The sequence below is a fragment of the Hesperophylax consimilis genome, chromosome 28 (assembly GCF_061612785.1).
Source record: "Hesperophylax consimilis isolate HC1 chromosome 28, BYU_Hcon_1.0, whole genome shotgun sequence".
Classification (NCBI taxonomy): domain Eukaryota; kingdom Metazoa; phylum Arthropoda; class Insecta; order Trichoptera; family Limnephilidae; genus Hesperophylax; species Hesperophylax consimilis.
The window spans coordinates 16,914,207-16,938,761 of record NC_142863.1 but is presented as its reverse complement, the minus strand read 5'-3'; the positions used below and the strand labels follow the sequence as shown (position 1 = coordinate 16,938,761).

The window sequence follows — 24,555 nt, the reverse complement described above, 5'->3', positions numbered from 1 at the left end:
AATTTCAAAATCTTACTCGTTTCCTGTAGAACAGTAAATAAGATTTTCTCGTTATAGATATAGAAGACACATACCTGAAACAAAGATAAATAAATGCATTAGAACGTTACAAGAACAGTAGTTACAGAAGCATTTTGTGGTTCATTGTGACATAATAAAATCAGTGTCCGTAACTTAAAACAGGCCAGGAAAAAATACTATCTTCATGAGAAATGAGAATCATGTACTACAATTCGCTGAAAATTCATTGTTCAAATGAGGTCACAGTGACCTCTTAACTAAATATTTGTAGGACCTGTAGTAATTACAGGTAAACGTGATCAAATCACATTACATTAAGAACGTCATTAAAAAATAGTAAATAAATAGGATTGGCCCTAAATGTGAACCCTGTGGAACGCCCCTAAAACTACAAAATACCAGAGAAAAGAAACTTCAGGTAAGGGACATACAAATTATACCTACAAAGAAGCAAATGACTATGTACATTATCAGTACACGCGCCGGGAAGTAAAGTAGGATACAATGTGAATGATAAATTAATCCGAATATTGGCACGGGTCTCTTAGAATAATGAAATTACTTAGTCATAATACACACACGTGGAAATCTGCAACGATGCATTTTATAATAATTATTATTCTAGTCTGGATGAATCAAATAATGTCCTTTAATAAAAATGTTTCAGGGTGGATAATACACTCAGAAGCGCCATGATGAGACAGAATCGAAACCAGATCCGAATGGTCATAAATTACATCTTTCTCTTTAATTTCCTTTAAATTCACCGATCAGAAAATTCCTGAAAAGGTGATCAATTCGATTATAGAGTATTGCAAATTTATAAAAAATCTCTTCAAATTATCGGTAATCTGGTTAAAAACGGGATTGAAGGCCGTTTTCTAATAAACTTTTAGTAAATTTGTAATAATATCTTAACACGTGTTCATGCACCTGACTTTTTCTATAATATATAATGACGAAATGCGCAAATGTTAGGATTTTTATGAACACGTGTTCCGATATCGCGACAATTGGTATTTTACTAAAAGTTTATCAGGAAACCTATCAATTCATTCGTTAAGGGCCTTCAATCCCGTTTTTAAGGGGATTACGTACAATTTTAAGAGATTCTAAATAAATTTCCAATATTTTTAATCAGTAATTTTTCTCCGTGTACATAACACCTTGCTGTTGCCAAGGCCAAGAGCAATACAATTGATTATCTGTTCAACAATGGATATCGATATTTAAAAAAATGTATGATCGATTTCACCGTAAGGAACATTTGAGCTTACACCGGGAACACAGACATGAACACACCTCTTTCTGTTTAACTGTTGAGTAATCAATTCCAATGTCATGTTTGGGCATAGGAGGACAGCAGAAGACCGGCACGAGTGGAGAAGAATTTATTGAAACGCCATTGATAACGTCATACAGATAATGCGAGTTTCTTTTGCAACTCACAAATAATGCACAAATGCAAATTATTACAATTTATTTACTAGTTTAATTTGCATTTGTACACGAGCAGTTCAATTGATTAATTCAAAATGTTATTGACTTCATAAATCAGAAGCGCGTCAAAAATATTTAAAGAAGAAAATCGACAGTATTTAGTTCGGAAAATTTCTTATTACTCAGCAACAATTAATTGTTTTTATTGTATTTTATCTAATCTTACAATAATAAATGTAAAGAATCGTTGTGATAAGTCTAATTCCTTAAATTGAAAAGAGATCACAATTCAATTTACAATAATCAATGTAGGTTTCTACTTATCAACCCAAGACATAAATATTAACTACTCATAAGAGATTAATAATTAAAACCTGATAGCCATCAAGGATGTCAACATAAGAAAAACAAAAGGATAAAGTTGTCGATTAATTATTGATTATAATTAATCGGTTTCGGATATTTTGACACGTGGTAAAAATGGTGAATAATAAATAATTCGTTAGAAAACAGTAAGCAATGAAATAAGTCGTAATTTAAAAATATACATATGTGTTTTTATACATAATGTCCTAACACCGCTGTAACCTTACTTTTTAAATAATTTTTAATACGCAATTTATGAGAAAGAGGGAGAATTTACAACGCAGATAAGCGGTACGTCTATATGTCTCATTTTCCTCAATTTTTATATCACACTTTGACGTTGTTCTCAGACAAAGGTACCTACCCCACGCAATATAATTTCTTTTAACAGAAAGGTGAGAAGCATTCACTTTTCTTTGTCAACCTCACAAAAAAAAACATATCCGAGTAGGTACTCGGCAGGTACCTACGGAGTTACGGACACCAAGGAAATAAACGAAAACAGAACAACCTCAATAATGTACATACAGTTTTAATTCTTTGTTTCGAATTTGAAAAGCGTTTGACGGTGGGCAAGGGCGCCAACGACACGATACAAAAGAAAGAAAATCAACAGTAGTTGCTTGCGGAAAGTGCCACCTACCTCCGAAGTGATACGCGACTAGGTACTTTTTATTATTACCATTTTTCACCTCGCTTGCGTGCTCGGCGGCCCGGCATGGCTACGTACCGAGGGCATTGGGTCTACGTGATCACAAGCATGGAGGGAAAATCAATTAAACCATACAAAATGCAACAGAAACATGCTGGGATAATCCACCATCATTATTTTAATTCCATATTCAAATATGCTTTGTTTTGTTATTCCTCCTTTCATGTTACAGAAGCACGGGCTGTTCTTCTATTTGCTTTTGCTCCCAAACTGGTAATTTAAGAGAAGTAGATATATTTTTATTGTAAAGAATAAAGACCAAAAGAAGAACGTTTGTGAGCGGTCTGTGTGAGTCACGCGTATGTTGAAGCAGGAAAATTAGAAAGAAAACACGTCTTAACTGTATAGCTGAAAATCTGTGTATATACTATATCAAACTACTTTCGAACAGTGAATTCTGGAATTTTATGTCAAATGTCATTCTAAACGCCTTATAATTAAAGTGTTCGATAAGAAACATGCGTTTGAATCTGACGCGTGGTCGTCTAGTAGGTAGGTAGTCGAATTATGAAAAATTACGAGAAGATGCTTTAAAAAGTTACACGAAGTTTGCCGACTTGTTTTCGCAACCGCGTCTGATTGGTGTAAAGAACAAAAGAACTTTCTTTCTCCACAAGAGGAAGACAGATTCAATTTTGACACAACCGGCCCCGGGTTGAAAGAAAGAAGAAAGCCATAGACAACTAACATCAAATATGGCGCGAATCAATCGAACTGCCGAAACTACATAATGAATTCACTACCGATTACCATGGATTTAAAGCATATAAATGATAATCATAATATAGAATCAAGACCTTCCTACATAAATGCCTTTACAAGATGGCGCCAACTTGTTGAAACATAATTCAAAAATATATAAATTGATCCATGAATTCGAACAAGATGCACTTATAAATTTGTTGCTAGAGGCGCTGTCCATAACCAATAGCGGCGCTTTACACGTACGCTTCGGAACGTGCGCTCTGCGCAGAAAAGCCAGTGGACTGCGCTGTAGTGTAAACTTACCTTACCAACACCGGACTTTTTTGCGCATTATAGAGCGGCGCACGGAACGCTCGTTCCGAAGCGTACGTGAGGGAGAGCCTGCTTCATAGGAAGATTTTTGTAGACGTTTCCTTGTATGTATTGCCAAATTCAACCCAAATTAAAAAGTGGGGTCAAAGTACAGGATTTTTTTTGGTTTGTTTTATACCGACCTTGAACTAGGCAAAGTACAAATGGCAAGCATCATTGTCAAATTTTTCATATAATAAAAAAAATCTCCCGAGACCGTTGACCTGAAAAATAATAAAACCGATCTGTTGTAGGTTTCTCGAAAAAAAGGTGTTTAAAATAAGGTATTATTACAATTTAAGTAGAACCTTATTACAGGTTATTTAAAACGTGTTAAAAACAAAAACCAAACTAACAGCATTAAAAGAAATACATCTTGCTAGATAACAATAATAAAATAAGACTTAACATTATTTACACCTCGTGATTAGACCAGAGACATATTCAGGTAGAAAAAAACCTGTCTCAAAATACCTGTCCAATGTTATTATCATAAAATTATTATCAAAGACGGGTTTTGACCAAAGTAACAACACATATTAAAAAAAACAAGTAGGTAACCATATAAAATATGGCCACCTAGTTACCACCAGTCATTTCTCACCTCTAGTCATAGTTATAAATACTTTTATTTCATGTAAGCCTCTAGTATATAGAAACGACCATTAAAAAGTACATCATATTGTATAATCCAGGTAAAAGTGGTTACAAAGGAAATGCCATATATCATAGAATTCCCCAAAGAATAGAAGTGGAATTGTCAAAACAAACAAGTTGGAACGCGAAGTTTCCATTTGTTGTTTGGACAACTGGCGCCTGTGGAGACAGAGAACATGGACACATTTTATGTTTTATGGCAGACAAAAGCGAGCAGGTACCTACCTAGTTACATGTAATACTGTTCTTATTTTGGATTACATCATTGGACTATGGCATCCCCAATCGGGGTATGTAGTGTAATTGAAGTGCTGTGGGGGAGGTGATCAGGAAGAGGTAGGTTGGGAAGCACCTGACTATATCTACACTAACATCACCAAACACAGCTAATGCCATTTCAAACAACGCCAAAGATTCGATTCTGAATGGAAGTCTTTCACCTGGACGATACTGAGAGTTTATGTACCTATCACTCTGGATTATCTTGAAATCGATGCAATATTTGTATAAATAATTTTAGTTATGTTATCAAAATGTAACATTTTACTACAATAAAGTTTTAAACGCCGTGACTTTCGTATTTAATAATGATGACGCTAAAGAGTTTTTTAATGATGGTAAAAAAATAATACTGTCTGTCAAATCACTCATACATTAATGTCATCCCGTCACCATCCGTTCACTTCAATTCAATAACTCTTGACGTGGGTAGGGTCAAGATAGATCAACGTTCATCCACATCTTTTTTCTTCTTCACAAGTATCTCATTTAACGGTCCTTTTGGTGTTGCGTGATTTAAAAAATAAATTGCTTTGACATTTGAAATTTAGAACCATAGAAAAAATTCAAGTGTCAATTTAAAAAAAACTAAACTGTCTTCAATTGGGTAGGTACTGATTGTAAAACTTATTTGTTTTGCACACAAATGTAATTTTAGAGTATATAGTTACAACTTTACATTATTTTTCATTCAATAGACATTCAAAATGTTAGGTTCCATCTGATCTCTCGGCGGCAGACCATACAGTAAATGTGCCAATAATTGCAAAAGCATGCTCGATAAATTACGATGACCTTAGCAGGAGAGCGCCCAGTTAATTGCACAGGATGATTTTGTAGTTGTGCCTTTGGACTTTGGAGTCCGGTACAAAAATATCGTACAGCTGTGACACCTTTGGTACAGAAAAGTGCAAGCTAAAATGGCGCTTATAACGGATTAATGACTTGGTATGATAATATTAAATCATATGACAAAAAATGCAATACATAATAATGTTATTATCAATTCAATAACTATAATTATCTTTGTATATTCTTTCATAGATGTGTGGTCTCCGTGGGTAGGTCTCTTCATCAATAATCGGTTGATTAGACGAGATGTTTTCATTTTCCCGCCATTATTATCGAATTTAGGAGGGAAATCAATGAACGTTTGATCTATTTTCGCGTGGTGTGAAAAGTTCATCGACACCATTCCCTTTCCTAGCACAACGTGATAAGGAGACAAACGCCTCCTTGTAGGTAATAAATAATAAGACTAAATGACAATGGATTAGTTGTCACAATAGCGGGACAATGGTGTCACCTATAAAAACCTGCAAACGAAACTCTCGCCAAATAAATTCGCATTTATTTACTGACTTCAAAAGCATCAATAGGTAGGTACTATCCCTTTATTATAAAAATTATAACCGATCAATTAAATCTTTTTAAAAACTTCCTCAAGTTCTCATGGTAACAGCGTGTAAAGAAAAACCCGAAGATAATATAGAGATATAGGTACAAAAAATAAAATGTGCATATTTTACCCACCTGTACAAATAATAAGTGATTATTATAATACCACAGCCCGCATGCTGTGCACAGTGAAAATTGAACCTAAAATAATAAGTTCAGCAAACGCAATAGCGATTAAAACCGCTTGTACGTTGATTCACATATTACAATCAAGATCCGGAGCGATGAATTGGACTTTGCACCCAAGATTTCGAACGGAACCGAACTTCAAACTAAAATGAGCCGCAGATTCAGAAAAATAACGTATGTATTAGCGCGCGTGACGGTATTGATTTACGACGTTTTGGTTCCGTCAAAGTTAACAGAAATTCATTTCAAAGTTAAATAGAACGTATTGTATTCGCGTTGAGACAAAGTTAGGGCCTACATTAGCTTGTTTGGCCTAAGGTTGTTGCGCCACATTTGATGCGAGGTTTGTGCGTCCGGACTTTGGACCCGTTGTCGGTTCTCGAGCGATGCAACAATGAAATTTTAGTAGGTAAGTTCTGTTACATACAATAATACTTATAATTAGTTATTTTATGCCGTTGGCCTAGGTAGCCATAACTTACTTAACCACTGAAACTTTCTCGCGTTGGAAATACATTTCGGATATGCGAATTGATAAGGTGTTGGCAATAAAATTTTTAGCATAGATAATAAAAATTGATAACAACACATTTTAAATAATATTAGAAGTAAAGTATGATATCATCAATATACCCCGTCGATAATGACGGATTATAAAACGACAATCTCCACTAACCCACTACACGGCTTCACAAGAGTTATTGTTAAAATTTAACAGTTTGATGGATGATTCAAAACCCCCATATCTCACGATGAAAATTAGGTTGCAAGTTACATAAATAAATTCCAAATTTCATTACGCCAGATTTCAAAAATCATCAATTGAGATGCGTGAAATGCCACGGTAAATTATAAGGACAGATTTATTTCTAAATACTATCATATTATATTCAATTTCTGCCCTGAAGAAGGAACAGCTGTGTTCCAGACCAAATGAATAATAGTACCTGAAGAGCCATCTTTGAAAAAGATTACCTCAACTGTAATATGTATTAACAAGGCTAGAAAATATCTTATAATAATATTTCAAAAAAATCGTACATCGCTTCTAATCTACGTAATCAATATTATAAATCATTCACCCATCTTCTGAAACGTTATCCAACAAATGGAAACACAATGTGGGATATACAGAGAAGCTTTGGGGTAATCTTCTGTCTGATATAACACGAGATAAAAAAATCAACATGTGCTCCATTGTAATGTAGGTGCTCTAAAAGTTCAAAGGATTATAAAAATAAAACTCGAAGTTAAAAAAATATATTAAAAAAAGATTGGTGACCCCGTAGAATTCACACGGTGAACACGTGCTCGAGAGAGACGGGGCTATACAGCGAAGCGAGAGATAGAGCGAGACACAGATATGTATGGGATTCTACAATGCAACGATCACGTGAACAGCGAATGGACTTTGGACTTTGTACCAGTCATGAAAGTGGGCAGGGAGCCAATTCACTTATCACAATCACGATTTAGCCTCATACAAAACTTCGCTCGAACATCGACAATTGAGATAAAAATGTACGGCAATCGATAGGCTACCGAATGACAGAATAGACTCTCAATTGTTAAACTGAAAAAGGTATAGTATCGAGATATTCTCAGCGAGTTTTACGTGTGCGAGAGCGGGTCGGCGATACACAGGTGAGAGGTGGGTTATGCATGGGCCAGAAAGAGAATAACGAGAAATAATTTAAATTTGGTAAAAACAACTGAGATGGAATAACACGTTTTTTTGCTATATTTGGTAATCTTCTGATAACGCACGGCCGAATGATTTTAAAAGGGGCGTTTCTTTTTTATCGATGAAATAAAGCCGGGAATACTTCAGGATTGCCATTTTGGTAAATTGGCGCCAATTTTTTTCAAGTACGAACAACATTGTGAGTGCAGTAAAGGTGGTAAGGTGAGCTCATACATTCAAATATTGAATGTCGAAAAATATTTAATTAGAACTTGGAACAGAACGCTTCCCGGAATTATTTATACACGAGAATTGCTGCACTAAATAATGCTTCCGATCAATGATTATGAGGGCCAAATACATTTATCTTAATTAAGTAATAATAATTCATAAACAAATGCAAAAATTAAATGCATTATAATTTGTATTGAAAGTGTGCTTATAATATGTATATTCATCAAAATATATATTCTTGAACGGTGAGCTCTGGCGCAATGAAATCTGCCCAGCTTATAAGTCTGGAATTTCCAAGTACTTAATCCCAGCAATCACTAAAATAGCTGAACTACAATTCATTTTACCGCCCAAAACTAAAACAAGACGCCATATTGTTTGTTCCATAATTCAAAAAGAAGAAAATTGAAATAGTGTATATATTACACTTGGTACCTACCCACGACAATAATAGAATTATCAGAGTGGAAAGTTTGCGTTTATTTTAGATAAAGAACGAGTAGCATTTTATGATTATAACAATAGTTTCGATTTATCATATATTTTCCTTTGCAAACCTAAAAGGTATGTAGATCTACCTAACCTACAAGTCATCAACTACTACTTTCGTAAACAATACACAAAACCATAAAATATTAACTAAAAATCATTACGATTAATCTATTATATTCGACTCTATACCGGTTGCCTTCCTTGCGTTGGCCGCCGTGATGTCTACGCGGATAGATACCATAATATGGGGGAGTTTTCAGTATTTGGCAGAAAAACTCAAATACAATCTGTAAGAAGGTACCTAGCAAAATTTATTTTAAATTCTACAGTATTGGGTAACTATCCAGTGCACAGTACGTATATTACGAGAATTTTTTGAAAAGTTGCCAGGACTAACAAATATCATTCTGTTTTTTTAAATGATTATATTACTACTCAAGTAGGTACCTACCCAAATACTTTGGTTCATTTTTTAAAGTTGTCAGAATTAAAATTTGTTTCCCTTTTATTACTCAGGTGTGAGGGTGAATCCATCCAAATATTTTTTGTTGTACCCGACGACAGCTCGAAACGGAAAAATATTGTTAATTCAGTAAGTACACTAATTCCGATGATAATTAGTATTATTGACAATCTGATTGATGTCATGGATGATTAGATAATTATCACAATTAACAAAATTGTTATTTATAAGTTTTGTTTTGAAAAAAAAAATTGCAAATAAATGCTACTCATCGAATAATTCTTAAAATAAACCGAATTACAACATCACGCATAAATGAAATTGGTTTTTATTGACATCTTGATCGATATGTGCTGATATTGTTTGTCCGGGTAAAATAATGCAAATATTTTGGATTAAAACAATGTTATGATCTTTTGAAGTTTCCATTGAAAGCAACGTATTCGATTTTAGATGTGGGTTTGAGTACCTTCACCTGTGTAATAAATGTTATGACGGGGTGACAATATCAGTATTAGTAACACGTGTTCTGCCGTCATTATAAAACATTCGATTTTAACTAATAAATTGTTAGGAACTCGGTCAATTTTTTAGTCCCGTTTTTAAAAGGAATACGAATAATTTGACCAGAATTTTAATAAATTAACAGTTTTATATCAGCCAGTTTTCTCCGTGTGAATATACATAATATATTATGCACTATATTTATAAAATAATGAAATAGCAAAATATACATAGATATCAGAAATTATGTTTGTAATATACAGGGTGTATCGGCAAGTACCCGACAAACTTTAACCAGCTATTCCTTAGCACATTTGGAGTAAAAAATGTTATGGGCGCTTTGCTGTCCGGTAATATTTTTTTTCCATTAAAAACAAAAAATAAATTTTAAAAATCCACACTCCGTCACTCTCATATGCATTGTTTCTCGTGTCCAACAGCTGTTATTAGCAAGTGTGTCAAAAAGTGTCCTCGCTCTTTCGTACACACTAAATAATAATAGTTAAAAATGAGACGAATGGTGCCGTGCCATTTCGTTGTGATTGTAAAAGCGCGCCAACGTAGGTACGTACGTACATTATTCAACGAAACTCGAACAAAATATTGCCAGACGGGTTTTCAAACTTTGACAAAGGATAAAACATTGGTGACATGTGGTGAAAATATGAATAGTAAATTTTTTATTAAAAAAAATGTTACCAGACAGCAAAGTACCCATAACATTTTTTACTCCAAATGTGCCAAGGAATAGCTGGTTAAAGTTTGTCGGGTACGTGCCGATACACTCTGTAGAATGCAAGACGGTGATACATCACGTGCACTTAGAATAAAAAAGGTTTCATCTGAGACATTGCAATGTCTATGTAATAATGGACTCGAGAGAAGGCTGGCTACTTTAGAGTTCATTATCGTATATCATTGAAGTGTCAGATGAAACCTTCTAATTCCAAGGGGTCGAATCAGTCAACAATGTATTGTGCAAGGTTAATGAATGTCATCAATTTGCAGTCCTGGAACATCTATGTTTCAAGTATCGTGTAAGTAGGGTTTCTACAGAAATATATTCTTATTTTTCTAACAGTGAAAGTTGTTTTCAAATTATTGTTTATTTTTCGGTGAAATTTAAAAATTACCATACCTCCTTCAAGTAAAATAATACTAATAACTCTAATTAAAAAAAAAGTTGTAATAACCGCGAAATGCATTGAGTCAGAGTATGCGTATTTCACAATATATTCTAAGTAACTATACCTAATTGTTACTTTGCTTTACCCAAGAAACAATTTAAAAACATTTATGATTATAATATAATATGTATAAATTACACTTCTTACCGATTCTTGGATACAATTCTCAGATTGAGTAACAATTTTGTGACTGATATGCTTCATAACGAAGGAGACTACAAAACCCACATTTGTGATTTGGACGGGGAAAGTAATTTCATTGCATTATAGGGCCTTACTAATAAGCGTGCTTTAAAATTTCAGTTATGTAAAATTTTAAACACGTTTATTAGTAAGATAGTATCAGCTAGCTCAATCCACAGAGATTCCAGAAAATAGATATAAAATTGATTTAAAAATAAGATGCATACCTTCAAGTAATTAAGTATAGTACCTACTCGCTATGTCTTTCACAATTTATAAAAATTAAAAAAAAACAACAACATCGTAATTTTCTTACCATTGAAGGAGATATCTGATCATTCAAATTTATTTATTTATTCATTTTTATTCTCTACACTTTACATAATTAGCACCAGTTATGAAAAAATTGTTGGTAGCAGTTTTTGTGCAAACCCCACTAGGAAAACCTGTGCTAAGGCGCATGTTTTGGACAAAGTGTTAATTTTTAATTTACCTACACCGTTTCAATAACATTAAATAAAATAAATTATTATTATAATTATTACGTAAACCTGTCTAAGTGACCTTTTACATTTCGATGTCTCGTAAAACAATCAACTTCACAAAAAAATACAAATTATTTATTCAAAAGTGGACCTCTCAATGCTTCGCTATTGCTAATGTCTTTCTTGAGCGTCTCCGACATATTTCACCATTAACTACTGTATACCGTAATGTGACTGTTAAAAAACTACATAACATCGTTTAATTCGACTCCGTATCTCTCTCCGGTGCAGAGATATTGCGTTAGGTATTCCTCGGGCGTCCTCGACTTCTTATACCATTTAAACCACTCTCTAAACAGTCCCGGCACTATTAACTAACTTCGAAAATTTCAGCGATATCGGACGACTACTTTTCGAGTTCTGCGAGCACAAACATTCGTAGCCTGAATTTTTATACATTAAGGCGATGCCATACGTAGTAATGCAAAATCATGTGTTTTTGGTTTGAAAATTTTGTCACCTAGAAATATTTCAGATGCTTTAATTAAATACTGCGAGTAAAATACACCTTGACCTTTGAAATAATCGAGTATTTTTTAGATAAGTCTTTTTATAAGCCCAGAAAAAAATAATGTACAGGCCTATGAAAACTGCTTTAAAGTTCAAAATCTCCTACTTGCGAACCCATTTTCGGTATAATTTTATTGTATAATATGGCAAATTAAGTTATTTATAAAAAGAACGGAAAAAAAATAAATATTTATGCCTGAACATCCACAAAATAAAATAAAAGGCAATTTTTGGACATGTTTTTTTCTTGCATAAATCAAAACAGGCGAATGGTGCTAAGCGGGAATTTAAACCTTATCGCTATCTACGTAAGGGTTGTTATTGATAGCGGCTCAATTTAAAATATTACACGACGTAGTGCATCGCCTTAAGATTAACAGTCTAATATTAAAAAAAAAAACCACAGACTTCTTTGCGACAATCATAAGAAGGAAAAAAACACATTTGGTAAAAGAAATGAAATAACATTGAAGTGTCGAGAAATTAACGTATGTTTGATGTTAAAATATGTGTTAAATTGAACCTAACGCAAGTTATCGGTCACTGTGACGTCACTTGAACCCATTGTGATTTGTGACATTAGTTCAGTCTCGTTGCGCATTGTTGTCCTTTTTTATTTATAGTGTTTGAATTATCTCAGATCAGACTTTGAATGTTTTGCCTCGTCCCTTCGCCTCCATTGGGTTATGATGAGACACATCTGTACCGACATGTTTCAAAGTTCACATTCAAAACCAATAATATCACATTTATATAATGATTAATGTAATGATTGTTGTCATAAACAACAGAGTACACAATGATAAGCCCCGTGCTAGAATGGAAAATGATCTATTGTAATGGACATCTAGTTTTATGAAACATGATAACAATGAATTACGAAATCAATCGACTTCACTAATGGCTTTCAAAATCCTCAGTCATTTCATAATAATTATAGTTTTCGTAATAAGATGTATATATACAGTAATTTTCATCTTTTTTGAAAGTGAAGTGTGCAAAACTTAATCAATAATTTTCAAAATACTGCTATTAGGGGTTGGAAAAGAGGATGGGATGGTTTTCGAGATCTCATGTAGACGGCGACATTCCTCTTGTTTTAAAGGTCAAGTGTGCAAAATTTCATCAATCTCGGAATAAAACTTGTTGACGCAACTATCTTCCTTTAACATTGTCCTTGAAGTTTTCCCATCCTATTACCTACAAGTACCTGTCATTATTCGACTGTACCCACGTTTGTGTGACATTTACAACAATAAACGTAACTGTCAAATCAGTTTATTGATGAAGCCGGTTTGATGAACATCTCTTTGTGATCATTGCTTTTTATTGATATCAACTCGGGGTAGAATACTGTGCTGTGAACATATTCGGTTCCCTCAGTGTGTTTCTTATCCAACCCAGATGTTTTGGAAGTTGCGTGTGAAATAAATCATCTCCTTTGAGTGAAACCAACCATCAACATCGTTGACGAACATCAAAAGGGGTAAGTCGGATTCCTTTCTTACTCCCTGTTCACCATCTCTAACCATCGTTGTGTCAACTTCTAGTTCACAATTAATTTTACAGTCCATTCTTGATTCGCCTTGCGATTACATTATTTGGTCCTTCGAGCCAGATTTGTTTTTAAAAAAATCCACCACTCTTTACAGATACATATATTGGTCCTTACATCCTATTTGTAATAATTGAAAAGTGCAACATCTAGTATGTCCGCTGGCTCCTATACGTAATCTTTATCTGTATCTGCCCGCAGTTCGCAATCAACGGTCAAAGATAAGAATTCTATCAAGGAAACAAACACACCCAAAGATCATAAATTGAGATGTTGTGTGAAACATGTATTTGAAATGATGAATTACTTTGCACGTAAAATATATTGTACTAACTTGCACTGGGAGAGATGAGATGACTCAAATGTGGAGTTTGAACGAAGAATTCGGATTACGAAATCAATACAGGACAAATTATAATACTTTAAAAAAAAACGTAGACATTGGAATCAATAGAATCGTATTTCTAGACTCAGGTATGACTAGACTTCATGTATTGTTGTTCTTCTGGCAAATCTTTTACAATCGGAGGTTGGCTGTCATCATCTTGGACAATGCTGCCCGAACTGTACTAAGTACCATGTACCAAGATAATATAATTAGTTTTCTTATTTTTACATTTACTATAAGTTTCGGTTTATAGAATTGGATTACCTACCCCGTGGTATTTTGAAGATGCGCCATTAATACATTCAAATTTAAAAAGTATCATCATCTAAAACTAAGAAAATATGTAAAGCATTACAAGTTGTTAAAATAGACAGTTTTAAATGATGGAACGGAGTTACAACAAAGGTTTAACCCGAATGAAACAAACCGACCTAAACGAAACAAAGAAAAAATAATAAAGAAAACGCAACATTATTTTGTGGTAAATGTAACATCAATTCATAACGTGTCATTTAACACATACTTATTTTATTTATTTGTACGCCTAAAAAGGTTTAACGGTATGTATAAGATTGTGCCCGGACATCTAGAGAATCACTTATTATGACTAGTAGCAGGAGTGTCTAGCGAAATGGACTTTGCGCCGTGGTTTTCACCGTCCCACTCACCTATCGCTTGGCAACAGATTTGAGCGTTACGATAAAAAATAGCTACAGTGCTAATTTAAACATGGAACTTTAATAGCCATTCGTATAATACGCCTAATTAAGTACGCTGGTTTTTCCGTCCTAATATTTGATCTATTCGTCGAGACTTATCCTGTCTTCATTCTCGCCCTTTGGCTAAAACCCGATACGGGATTGAGCGCTGACGAGTGAATCTACTACGAGACTACGATCGGGCTAAAAATATTCCCTGGTATATTATAGACTAAGAGGTCTCCTATAGAAGGTCGGCTAAAGAAGGAGTTAGCGCAACACGGCATAACACCCCAAAAACAAACAACAAAAATAAGAGGTCTCCTGTTTTTGTGTAGGGAAAAATATTGTTTCTAAGAAAACCCTACAAAATTGTTTTGCTTGCGGATTGCTTTACAAGTTTTCCTTGTACAACAACAGTCCGCAAGCAAATTGCTCTGGCCATATCACTCGTATATTTTAATTTTTCGAAGAAAATTTCTTCTGAAAGCTTATTTATCACTTTGTGATGGAATTATTTATTATATTAAAAACAAATAACTTTGTTTACATCAATTTAATATATATAACCTCTACATGTTTCATGAACAAAGTTCACCTCATCAGGAGTAAGTATATACTTCCTCTTGACGAGGTGAACTTTATTAATGAAACATGTAGAGGTTATATATAATTATTAAAGTGATGTAAACAAATTAAATTGTGTTTTAATATAATATATTCATACTTCGTCTGTTTGTGCTGTGTGAGGAGTAGGAAGGTGTCGGCTATGACCTTTTATTAAGGAGTTTCTCCGAATTTGCCGATGGAAATAAGGAAAACCATAGAAAATCTTATTTAGGAGGCGACGGCCGCTTGTCAACGTGGAACAAACCGGTCTACAGGTACAGTGACAACAGTATAATGATGTCCTGCGTTTTGTGGTGTGAGTGTATATATGTCTCTCTCGTGTAGATATATACACATGGGAAAATAAAATAAACTTACATAAATAGATGTTGCAAATGATTATATATAAATACATGGTAGATAAATATATATAGGTATATACTTCGGAAAAAAGTCCGGAGTTAACTACTGGGGGATTTCATTGTCAGTAGTAAACAGGGCGTTTATATATAATTTATTATATGTTTAATAATAAATCAAATAATCCACTGCATACACATATAAGTCAGCCTTGTATGCGTGAGTTTTTGCGCTAGACAGGAAATTCTATGAGTAATACTACTTGTTCCGGGAAACATAAAATTATTTCGAAATTATCGGTAACATAACATGTCAAATACCAATGTTAAAAATACCCACATAATATGGGACTTTGGCCGTATTTCCAATCACGTTTGATAAATCTCTGATAAACATCAAATGTCGGTTGTTTAGTCCCGAGTGGGAAATATTGATTGATCGTAGACTTTTTTTAACCTTATATGTTCACACATCAAGTGGATGAAGGTGTAAAAAAATATATATATTTATTGGATTTTGCCCTTTGATTGTGGTAAAAAAATGACGGTGTTCACAACCAAATTAATTTATAATAATTATTAGACATACTATCAACCAAATTCGACATCAAATTATAAATCAACTTTTTTATGTGAATTTTGTATACCGCACCGAGGTCCCAATTGCTGCTACTAACCAAAGAGAAGATTGCGACATATTTGTGAGGCTGAAAGGATGGAGGGGGGGATGGGAAAGATAAAGGATGAGAATTACAAGCTATTCAGATCTGTTCAGGGCCAAATAAAGTAGGTATCTACCACTCCGGAACGTGTCACAAGTATACTATATATATTTTTTAAATTTTAAAATTTACCTCCGGAATCGTAGCCGATAATCTTAACCGTTTGGCCACGGAGGTCGTCAACGAATACGTACTAATTAAACGCATTAATGAAGAAAACAAAAGTTTAATTAAAAAAACTGCCAGTAGCTGCTTACTTATTTTTAGGAATTTATAAATAATGTAAGTGGGTACCAATTCTGAATCCGTGAAGAATCTTATAAAACTATGTCTAGTGGGTAAAGTTGGAGCTTGAATCTAAGTCCCTTGGTAAAAATCACATACAAAATTTATTCGGAAACATTTAACTTTTCCCGCGTAAGTCTTATGGTAGCCATACACGTTAGGGTAACCGAAAAAATATCTATTTTGATATTTCTTAGGTTGCATGTACATGCATCGATAACTGTACAGTTTTTTACATACACACTAGGGTTTGCATGATGGTTATGCATGTACATGCATAACCATCATGCAAACCCTAACGTGTATGGCTACCATTACGTTACGGGGTACAGCGAGAACTTGTTTAAATTTTAAAGATGGTCGATGGTCTGTGGGTTTATACTATTATTATACAATGTGTATATTTCTGAACGTGAGGTTTTCAAGGTAAACTATAAAGAAAGTCAACGACCCAAGGGATGCGATGATTTTAAAGGGGAGAGAGAAGCTATATCCGTAGTCGAGATGGTGAAATAATGTTCATGTCACTAGAATAAATAGAAGTTTGAATTTGTGATGTAATCTTTATGATTACACTTCATTTCATCAGGGGGGGAAGATGATTTATCCATAGTAGACACTAAAGTCCTCAAAAGATCCATATTAAGGGTTCATTGAAAATGTTTTTTTTTTTATCTAAAAGGGAAGAGTGAAATCAAAATACGTGCGTTGGTAGTTGTAATTATTTATCACTTGGCACATACGCTCAGCAGATTAAAAAAAAAAACAATTTTTAATTAAAAGGTAGTGAAATCCATAGTCGACATAGAAAACCCCCTTAGTAACACGGTTCAAGATTATAATCACAGTGCCTAACGCATAAAGAGTTCTCAATTTGAAAAAAACATAACAGGAAGAAATTGCGTGGGTACCTATCTGCATCCACAGTGATTAAAATATTAATAATAAGAAAAACTATTGTGGATAATTACATACGACTGGTAAACCCACGCATGGATTTATTGTTAGACCAATATACCTAGATGTGGTCAGGGGTACATAAACTTTTTAATAGTTGGTACTGTCTTTTATGAGGTTCACAAGAAATACTAAGCATTTATGTATACAAAATGAAGCACGGCAAAGGTAAAATACAACAAGAAAATTTCATTTTTGCTATGAGATTAACATGAAAAATTTCGAATCATTAAAGCAAGATTTTTTAAAAATATTATGTAGGTACTACCCAATGTCCAAAATATGCATATGATTCACAAGGTATTTACATAAGTTACAAAAAATAACCTTAGGAAATGAGGATGATGCAAAAATAACTACGATTATTATTTTTCAATTAAAAAAAATAGCGGCCGTCTAAATAGTTGAATGAATTCGAGCAGGTACGTACTGGGTAAAATAACTACATTTATGTAAAAACATTGTTTTACTGAGGTCGGTACTGAGGATTTGCATCACTCAATCGGTGCAAAGTCCAAGATGTATTAATTGTAGGTACATTACAATATGAAAAGTAAGTAGGCAGTAGTTCGACGGGCGAGAAAAAAAAAATTATGTAGGTACTATTTTTTTTCTGTTTATAAGATTTTTTTTTTGTTGAATAAAAGAAATAGAAAGGCGGTGAAATACGGATGATTTTTTTTATCATAACAACATTATACAATAATTATCTAACCTTATGGGTGAGATATTATAATTTTATCTAGTCATACATTGTTTCAATCAGTCCTAATATCATAAATAAATTAACCCAATAAAAATAATAATAATTACATACCTACCTGCGTACATAAAATATTTTTGAATTTTTAGAACAAAAAAAGTACCCACTGTCTGTATCGGTGTGACAACGAATCTGTCAAATTTTAAGAAGAATTTCATTAGATTATTAAAAAAATAGTTATTAATTATATTAATTAAGACTTCAAGCGTGAATTTTATAATTGTCTGACATTAATAAAACAATAATTAATTTGGTAGGTAACTTGACTTAATATTTAATTTTCTTTGTAAATAAATTGCACAGCAAAATGTCCGCGTAGGTAACTATCTATTTAAAGCGTTATCCCAAGCTCTATGCGGATGTTTTCGCATTGAAAATTTCATAAAATAATGGTTTAACAATTAAAAGACAGTATTTAATTTATATTTGTTAAAATTTTCAATTTAGTAGGGCTAAAAAAGAAGTATACCGTTACCATCGCGTGCTATGTGGACCATAAAAGAACAAGGAGTTTTAAGAAATGGCTTATGGCCGATCGCGTATTTGATTAAATTAGATTAATTATGATTACTTCGTATAAATAATGTTAAACAGTACCTTCTCCAAACACTCCTGTCCAATGGCCTTTGGGTCAACTTTAATTTCCAAAACCATCGAATTTGCCTGGCTCACTAAGCACCACATTTTGAATGATTTATATTATTATACACTTTTCACAAAAACTGTAATCACCTCGCACCTTCAAAGTATTTGAAATAAGTTCTCTGAACGAGTCCTCTCGTTGTTTTCACATTTATCGCGTACTCTTTGTGGAAGAAAAACTGAGATCGTTTCGTGGCTACGGCCATACTCCGCAAAGTTTCTGACAGAAATGATTTTAGTTTAGTGTCGCCTCTCGACCAAGCTACTTATGAACAGCTGCTAGGTCTGCTATGGCGGACGAACCTAAACATTCTCTCCATACACCGACGTAGAAACTCTGAAGCCAAAAAGAAACTCGCAAATACTGACGGCTTGAATAGTAACTGCAGTGATGAATCCCGTGAAAGTTCAATGCGTGTTATTTGGCTGGGGTGTATAGATATTATAGATTTCTCCGCTAGATGTCATTACTATACATAGTAGACCAAGTTATCATACAAGAATCGAAGAGTTTCTTGGTAGAAATCTGTAGTAGGTATTTGGTTTGACAAAATAATGGCGGTTCGCAATGTTCGCAGATAAGAGCTACCAACTTACCCGACCTAATCACCCGCCATGAGCGAGCAGGCTGACAGTTCATTTTTCATTTATTTTCATATTGTTAAGCCTGGGCGAAGCGATCTCGCGAGCTTTGCAGGTTAAAAAGATCTTGTTAATTTCATTTCATTTTGTCTGTTGCGGTAAGATCGCGGTTGTAACATCGGATATACGTTCAGAACGTTCCTGCCAATTCGCCCGCCATCGATCGGTGAAAAGTTTTACGTTCGTAGTGTATAAAGATGACTTTCGGTAGTTTCGGCCACGTGATTGGTGTTGTATGAAAAGTACACTCCGGGCCTTGCGGGCTCTTTTGACGCGAAGAACGTTTCAACGCTAAACAATTTATTTTAAAAACAGTTTTTGTAAAAATAGCAATATGGATATCAGCAAGTTGACTGAGGTGTTGCGGGCGTCCATCAACCCTGACCAGCGCCAGCAGGCGGAAGAACAGCTTGCGCAAATACACAAGATCATCGGCTTCGCGCCTTCCCTGCTGCAGGTCGTCATGTCTGCGGAGGTGGAGATGCCGGTAAGGCAAGCCGGGGTCATCTACCTGAAGAACATGATCACGCAAAACTGGCTCGATCAAGACGACAGCGAGGAGCCGTTGCGCTTCCGTATTCACGAGCAGGATCGTGCCATAGTGCGGGAATCAATCATAGACGCCATAGTCCAATCTCCCGACATCGTGAAGCTGCAGCTTGCCCTATGCGCCCGCACCATCATCAAGAACGACTTCCCCGGCTGCTGGACGCAGATCGTCGACAAGATCGGATTCTACCTCGGTAGTGCCGACGCCTCCACATGGTCTGGGGCCCTGCTGGCGCTCTACCAGCTCGTCAAGAACTACGAGTACTCCAAGGCGGAGGAGCGGGTCCATCTCATCGGGGCAATGCAGCTGCTGCTGCCCATCGTGCACCGCCTTGTCATCACCCTGTTCCCCGACCCCTCGGACCAATCCCTCTTGTTGCAAAAGCAGATCATGAAGATCTTCTTCGCATTAATTCAGTATTCCCTCCCCCTCGACCTCATCACCAAGGAAACCTTCTCCCAGTGGATGGACGTCATGAGGATGGAAGCTGACAAGCCAATCCCGGAGTCCACTTTGGCCATCGACGAAGATGAGCGTGTAGAGCACCCGTCATGGAAATGCAAGAAATGGGCGCTGCACACGCTTCACAGAATATTTGAGCGGTATGGAAGTCCCGGTGTGGTCAGTAAAGAATACAGAGAATTTGCTGATTGGTACCTCAAAACATTCTCAGGCGGCATTCTCGAAGTACTCCTGAAGATTCTAGATCAGTATCGCAACAAGGTGTACGTCTCGCCTCGCGTGCTGCAGCAGACCCTAAACTACATCACCCAGTGTGTCAGTCACGCGCACTCATGGAATTTCCTCAAGCCGCACATGTTCGCCATCATCCAAGATGTCTTATTCCCGATCATGTCATACTCCGATGCCGACGAAGAGCTTTGGGACAGCGATCCACACGAGTATGTGAGAGTAAGATTCGACATTTTTGAAGATTTTGTATCTCCAGTGACAGCTGCCCAGGCTTTACTTCTCCATAGTTGCAAAAAGCGCAAGGATATGCTCCAGCGCACCATGCAGCTCTGCATGCAAGTCCTGACTGGCCAGATCGGCTTTAACAATCCCCGGCAGAAGGACGGAGCGCTGCATATGATCGGAGCCCTGGCCGAAGTTCTCCTGAAGAAGAAGCTCTACAAGGATGAAATAGACACTATGCTAGTGCAATATGTATTCCCCGAGTTCGCCAGCACCCTGGGCTACATGCGCGCCCGCGCCTGCTGGGTGATCCACCACTTTGCTGAGATGAAGGTGAAAAACGAGGAGGTGCTTGTAGAAGCTTTAAGATTAATAGTAAATGCTCTCTTGACTGACACAGACTTGCCCGTCAAAGTGGAGGCTGCCATCGCCTTGCAGATGCTGCTCAGCTCGCACGAGAAAGCCGAAAAGTACCTAGAACCCCAAGTTAACGTAATCACTTTAGAATTGTTAAATTTAATCCGAGAAACGGAGAATGACGACATCACTACAGTAATGCAGAAGTTAGTCTGCTCCTACACCGAGCAATTGATGCCCATCGCCGTGGAGATCTGTTCCAACCTGGCCACCACTTTTAACCAAGTCCTCGAAGCCGATGCGGGATCGGACGAAAAAGCAATCACTTCCATGGGGCTGCTTAACACAATAGAAACATTGGTCAACGTCATGTCTGAAAATGAAGAAGTTATGAGGCGTCTGGAGCCGTGCGTATTACAAGTGGTCGGCCATATATTCCAGACGGGGGTTATAGAATTCTACGAAGAGGCCTTCTCGCTGGTCTATGATCTGACGTCGAAAACGATCTCCCCGGACATGTGGAAGGTGCTAGAATTAGTTTATACAGTTTTCCAGAAGGACGGGTTCGATTATTTCACCGATATGATGCCTGCCCTGCACAACTACGTGACAATCGACTCTCCAGCATTCTTGTCCAACGAGAACCACATCCTGGCCGTCTTCAACATGTGCAAGGCCGTCCTCACTGGAGATTCGGGAGAAGACCCAGAGTGCTACGCAGCTAAGCTTCTCGAAGTTATCATCCTACAGTGCAAAGGTCAGATCGACAGGTGTATCCCTGTCATCGTAGAGCTGGTGCTCGGCAGGCTGACGAGAGAGGTCAAGACGTCAGAGCTGCGCACCATGTGCCTGCAAGTTGTCATTGCAGCTTTATATTACAACCCTCAGTTACTTCTGAGCATACTCGACAAGCCTTCCACCATCGTTCCCACAGAATCCATCACGTCTCACTTTATCAAGCAATGGATCCACGACACGGATTGCTTCTTTAGTTTGCACGATCGCAAGATGTGTGTTCTGGGTCTCTGCACTTTGCTGAGTCTCGGCCCTATCCGACCACCCCTACTGAACGAGAGCATCCAGAAGATAATGCCGGCGTGTATAATACTCTTCGACGGACTGAAGCGCGCCTACATGGCGAGAGCCGCCGAGGAAGCGGAAGAAGAGTCCGAAGAAGAAGAAGACACAGATGACGGAGAAGAAGTCTTGTCTACCGATGATGACGAGATCGATGATCAAGCGCAAGACTACTTAGAGAGTCTCGCTCGCAAAGTGAAGAAAGAAGGTGCCAAGGCGGGTCTAACAATCAATGATGTGAATAATGACGAGAACTCAGAAGACAGCGATTACGAAGGGGATGAAGATTATGACGCACTTGATGAGACGCCGCTAGAAAGCTACACGACTCCCCTCGACGAGGCGGACTGTCCCGTCGATGAATACATTGTTTTCAAAGAGGTGATAACCAAGCTGTCTGCTTCTGAGCCAGCTTTCTACTCGGCTTTGACTGTTGGCCTGACAGGGGACCAAAACAAGGCCTTGCAAGACATCTTCACCCTGGCAGACCAGAGGTGCGCCCAGCAAGAGAGTAAACGCATTGAACAGAGTGGAGGGTATTCCTTTGTGGTGCCGCCCTCTGTCCCGACAACCTTTAAATTTGGCTCGTAAACTCATTATTTACTATAATCCAGTATAAAATATATGTACGTATATTAAAGTAATACTGTTTAGGATTCAATAACAACTGTTTGCTATTTTGTATTCTCTAATTTCAATGCCAAATTATCATTAATTTATTTCAATTATTACGTTGTTAATTATTGGGAATCAATCATGAGTTATATCCTTTATTCGGTGCGTGCTTGTTTATGTTCACGCACTGGGTGATTGAAATTTAATTGAAATCTAAACTACATAACCATGTTATACAACAAATTCTTTTGCACTTTACATGTAAATATCTTCTTTTACTGTCAATAAAAGTGTACGCTCTTTTTATTTAAATATACTCATTTTCTTTTACCTGGAATATTTTTTAAATTTCATTTTTACATTATTTACACAAATAATAATTTTAACATAAAGAGAGCAGTTGTAGGTAAGTACTGCAATTCAATTAGTAAATTAAATCGCCTTTTGCAATATAATTTACATTTTCTGCAAGATTTTCCGAGCTTGTGTGAATTTAGAATCTTCAGTGTCAAGGTCATTAACAAAATGTCAAGTTATTTTGAGTTTCATTTTTGTAAGATGCAAACAATAGTTTTTCTTTTCAAGTTTCTTCTGTTGCCCTCTTCTATGGGAGGTTGGATATCATCAGGGCAATCTCCAGACTACAGCCCAGAATTATTACGCTTGTATTGTAGGTTTCGAAGCTTTGAGGTGCAGCATCTTTCAATTTTGTCATAGATTGTCAGTGTATTTGTCACTCCTCAAGAAGTGACTGAGAAGATATTGGAGTTTTGTTATTTTTATATCTAGTACAATTTTGCAATAACTTTTGACCATTTTGCGGAGAATTGCTACATTAAAAGGGTTCCATTTGAACCTAAGTCGTAATGGTTCGTCACTTGTGTGCACTACTGCAGTGGTGCATATTTCTACAATGATCTTATACATTCATACAACTATTCCAGGATTTGTCATATTGATTTATATTACATAATATTTATTATCTTACACCCATCCCATTCTCTGCTGTTATTTAGCTTGTTGACTAGGCAGGTAGGTACTTAGTTGTTGATACGACTATAATATTATATTTGAGAATTCACCCACCTCATTGTGGAAGATCAATAACAGAGTAGCTTGGAGATATCTCATCTAAATAATTGTTTTGACCTCTGATACTGATTTTCTACCTTAGAGGTTGGTAAGGACATTACATTTTCCTCCATGTCTCTCATTTTTGTGAGATGTCAAGGCCGTTTTTACAGAAATTTATTACAAGAATAAAATGATTAAGTAATAATAATTTAGTCAATTCTTTTAACTTTTTGAAACTTGATAATATTTGAATTCTTGCCACTACCATTTCACAACTACAACCATCACTTTTTATTATTAATGTAAGTACCTACTTGAACTTTTTTATTTCAATTTTATTATTGTGTAATATTGATTTATTTCCTTCATTTTTTTTTTTTTTTTTAAATGTATTTTATTGTAAGCTATACCATTATGGATTGCATTG

The 24,555-nt window shown here is 35.8% G+C and overlaps 2 protein-coding genes across 2 annotated transcripts in view; one reads left to right on the top strand and one right to left on the bottom strand.

Annotated features, from left to right (window-relative positions):
- Positions 1-19,193, bottom strand: part of dnr1 (E3 ubiquitin-protein ligase defense repressor 1) — a 56,358-nt gene extending 37,165 nt beyond the window's left edge. The window contains exon 1 of the mRNA XM_089648727.1: positions 18,854-19,193. Within this exon, the coding sequence (XP_089504853.1) occupies positions 18,854-18,940 (87 nt within the window). The 5' untranslated portion in view covers positions 18,941-19,193. The remainder of the gene's footprint in view (positions 1-18,853) is intronic.
- A 327-nt stretch (positions 19,194-19,520) lies between these two features.
- msk (importin-7 msk) lies at positions 19,521-23,366 on the top strand. Its single transcript, XM_089648855.1, has one exon. The coding sequence runs from the start codon at positions 19,875-19,877 to the stop codon at positions 23,028-23,030; it is 3,156 nt and encodes a 1,051-aa protein (XP_089504981.1). The 5' UTR covers positions 19,521-19,874; the 3' UTR covers positions 23,031-23,366.
- Positions 23,367-24,555: the final 1,189 nt, after the last annotated feature.

Bases quoted from the DNA above. Each gene is read 5' to 3' on its own strand.
- msk (XM_089648855.1), top strand. From the start codon at position 19,875: ATGGATATCAGCAAGTTGACTGAGGTGTTGCGGGCGTCCATCAACCCT.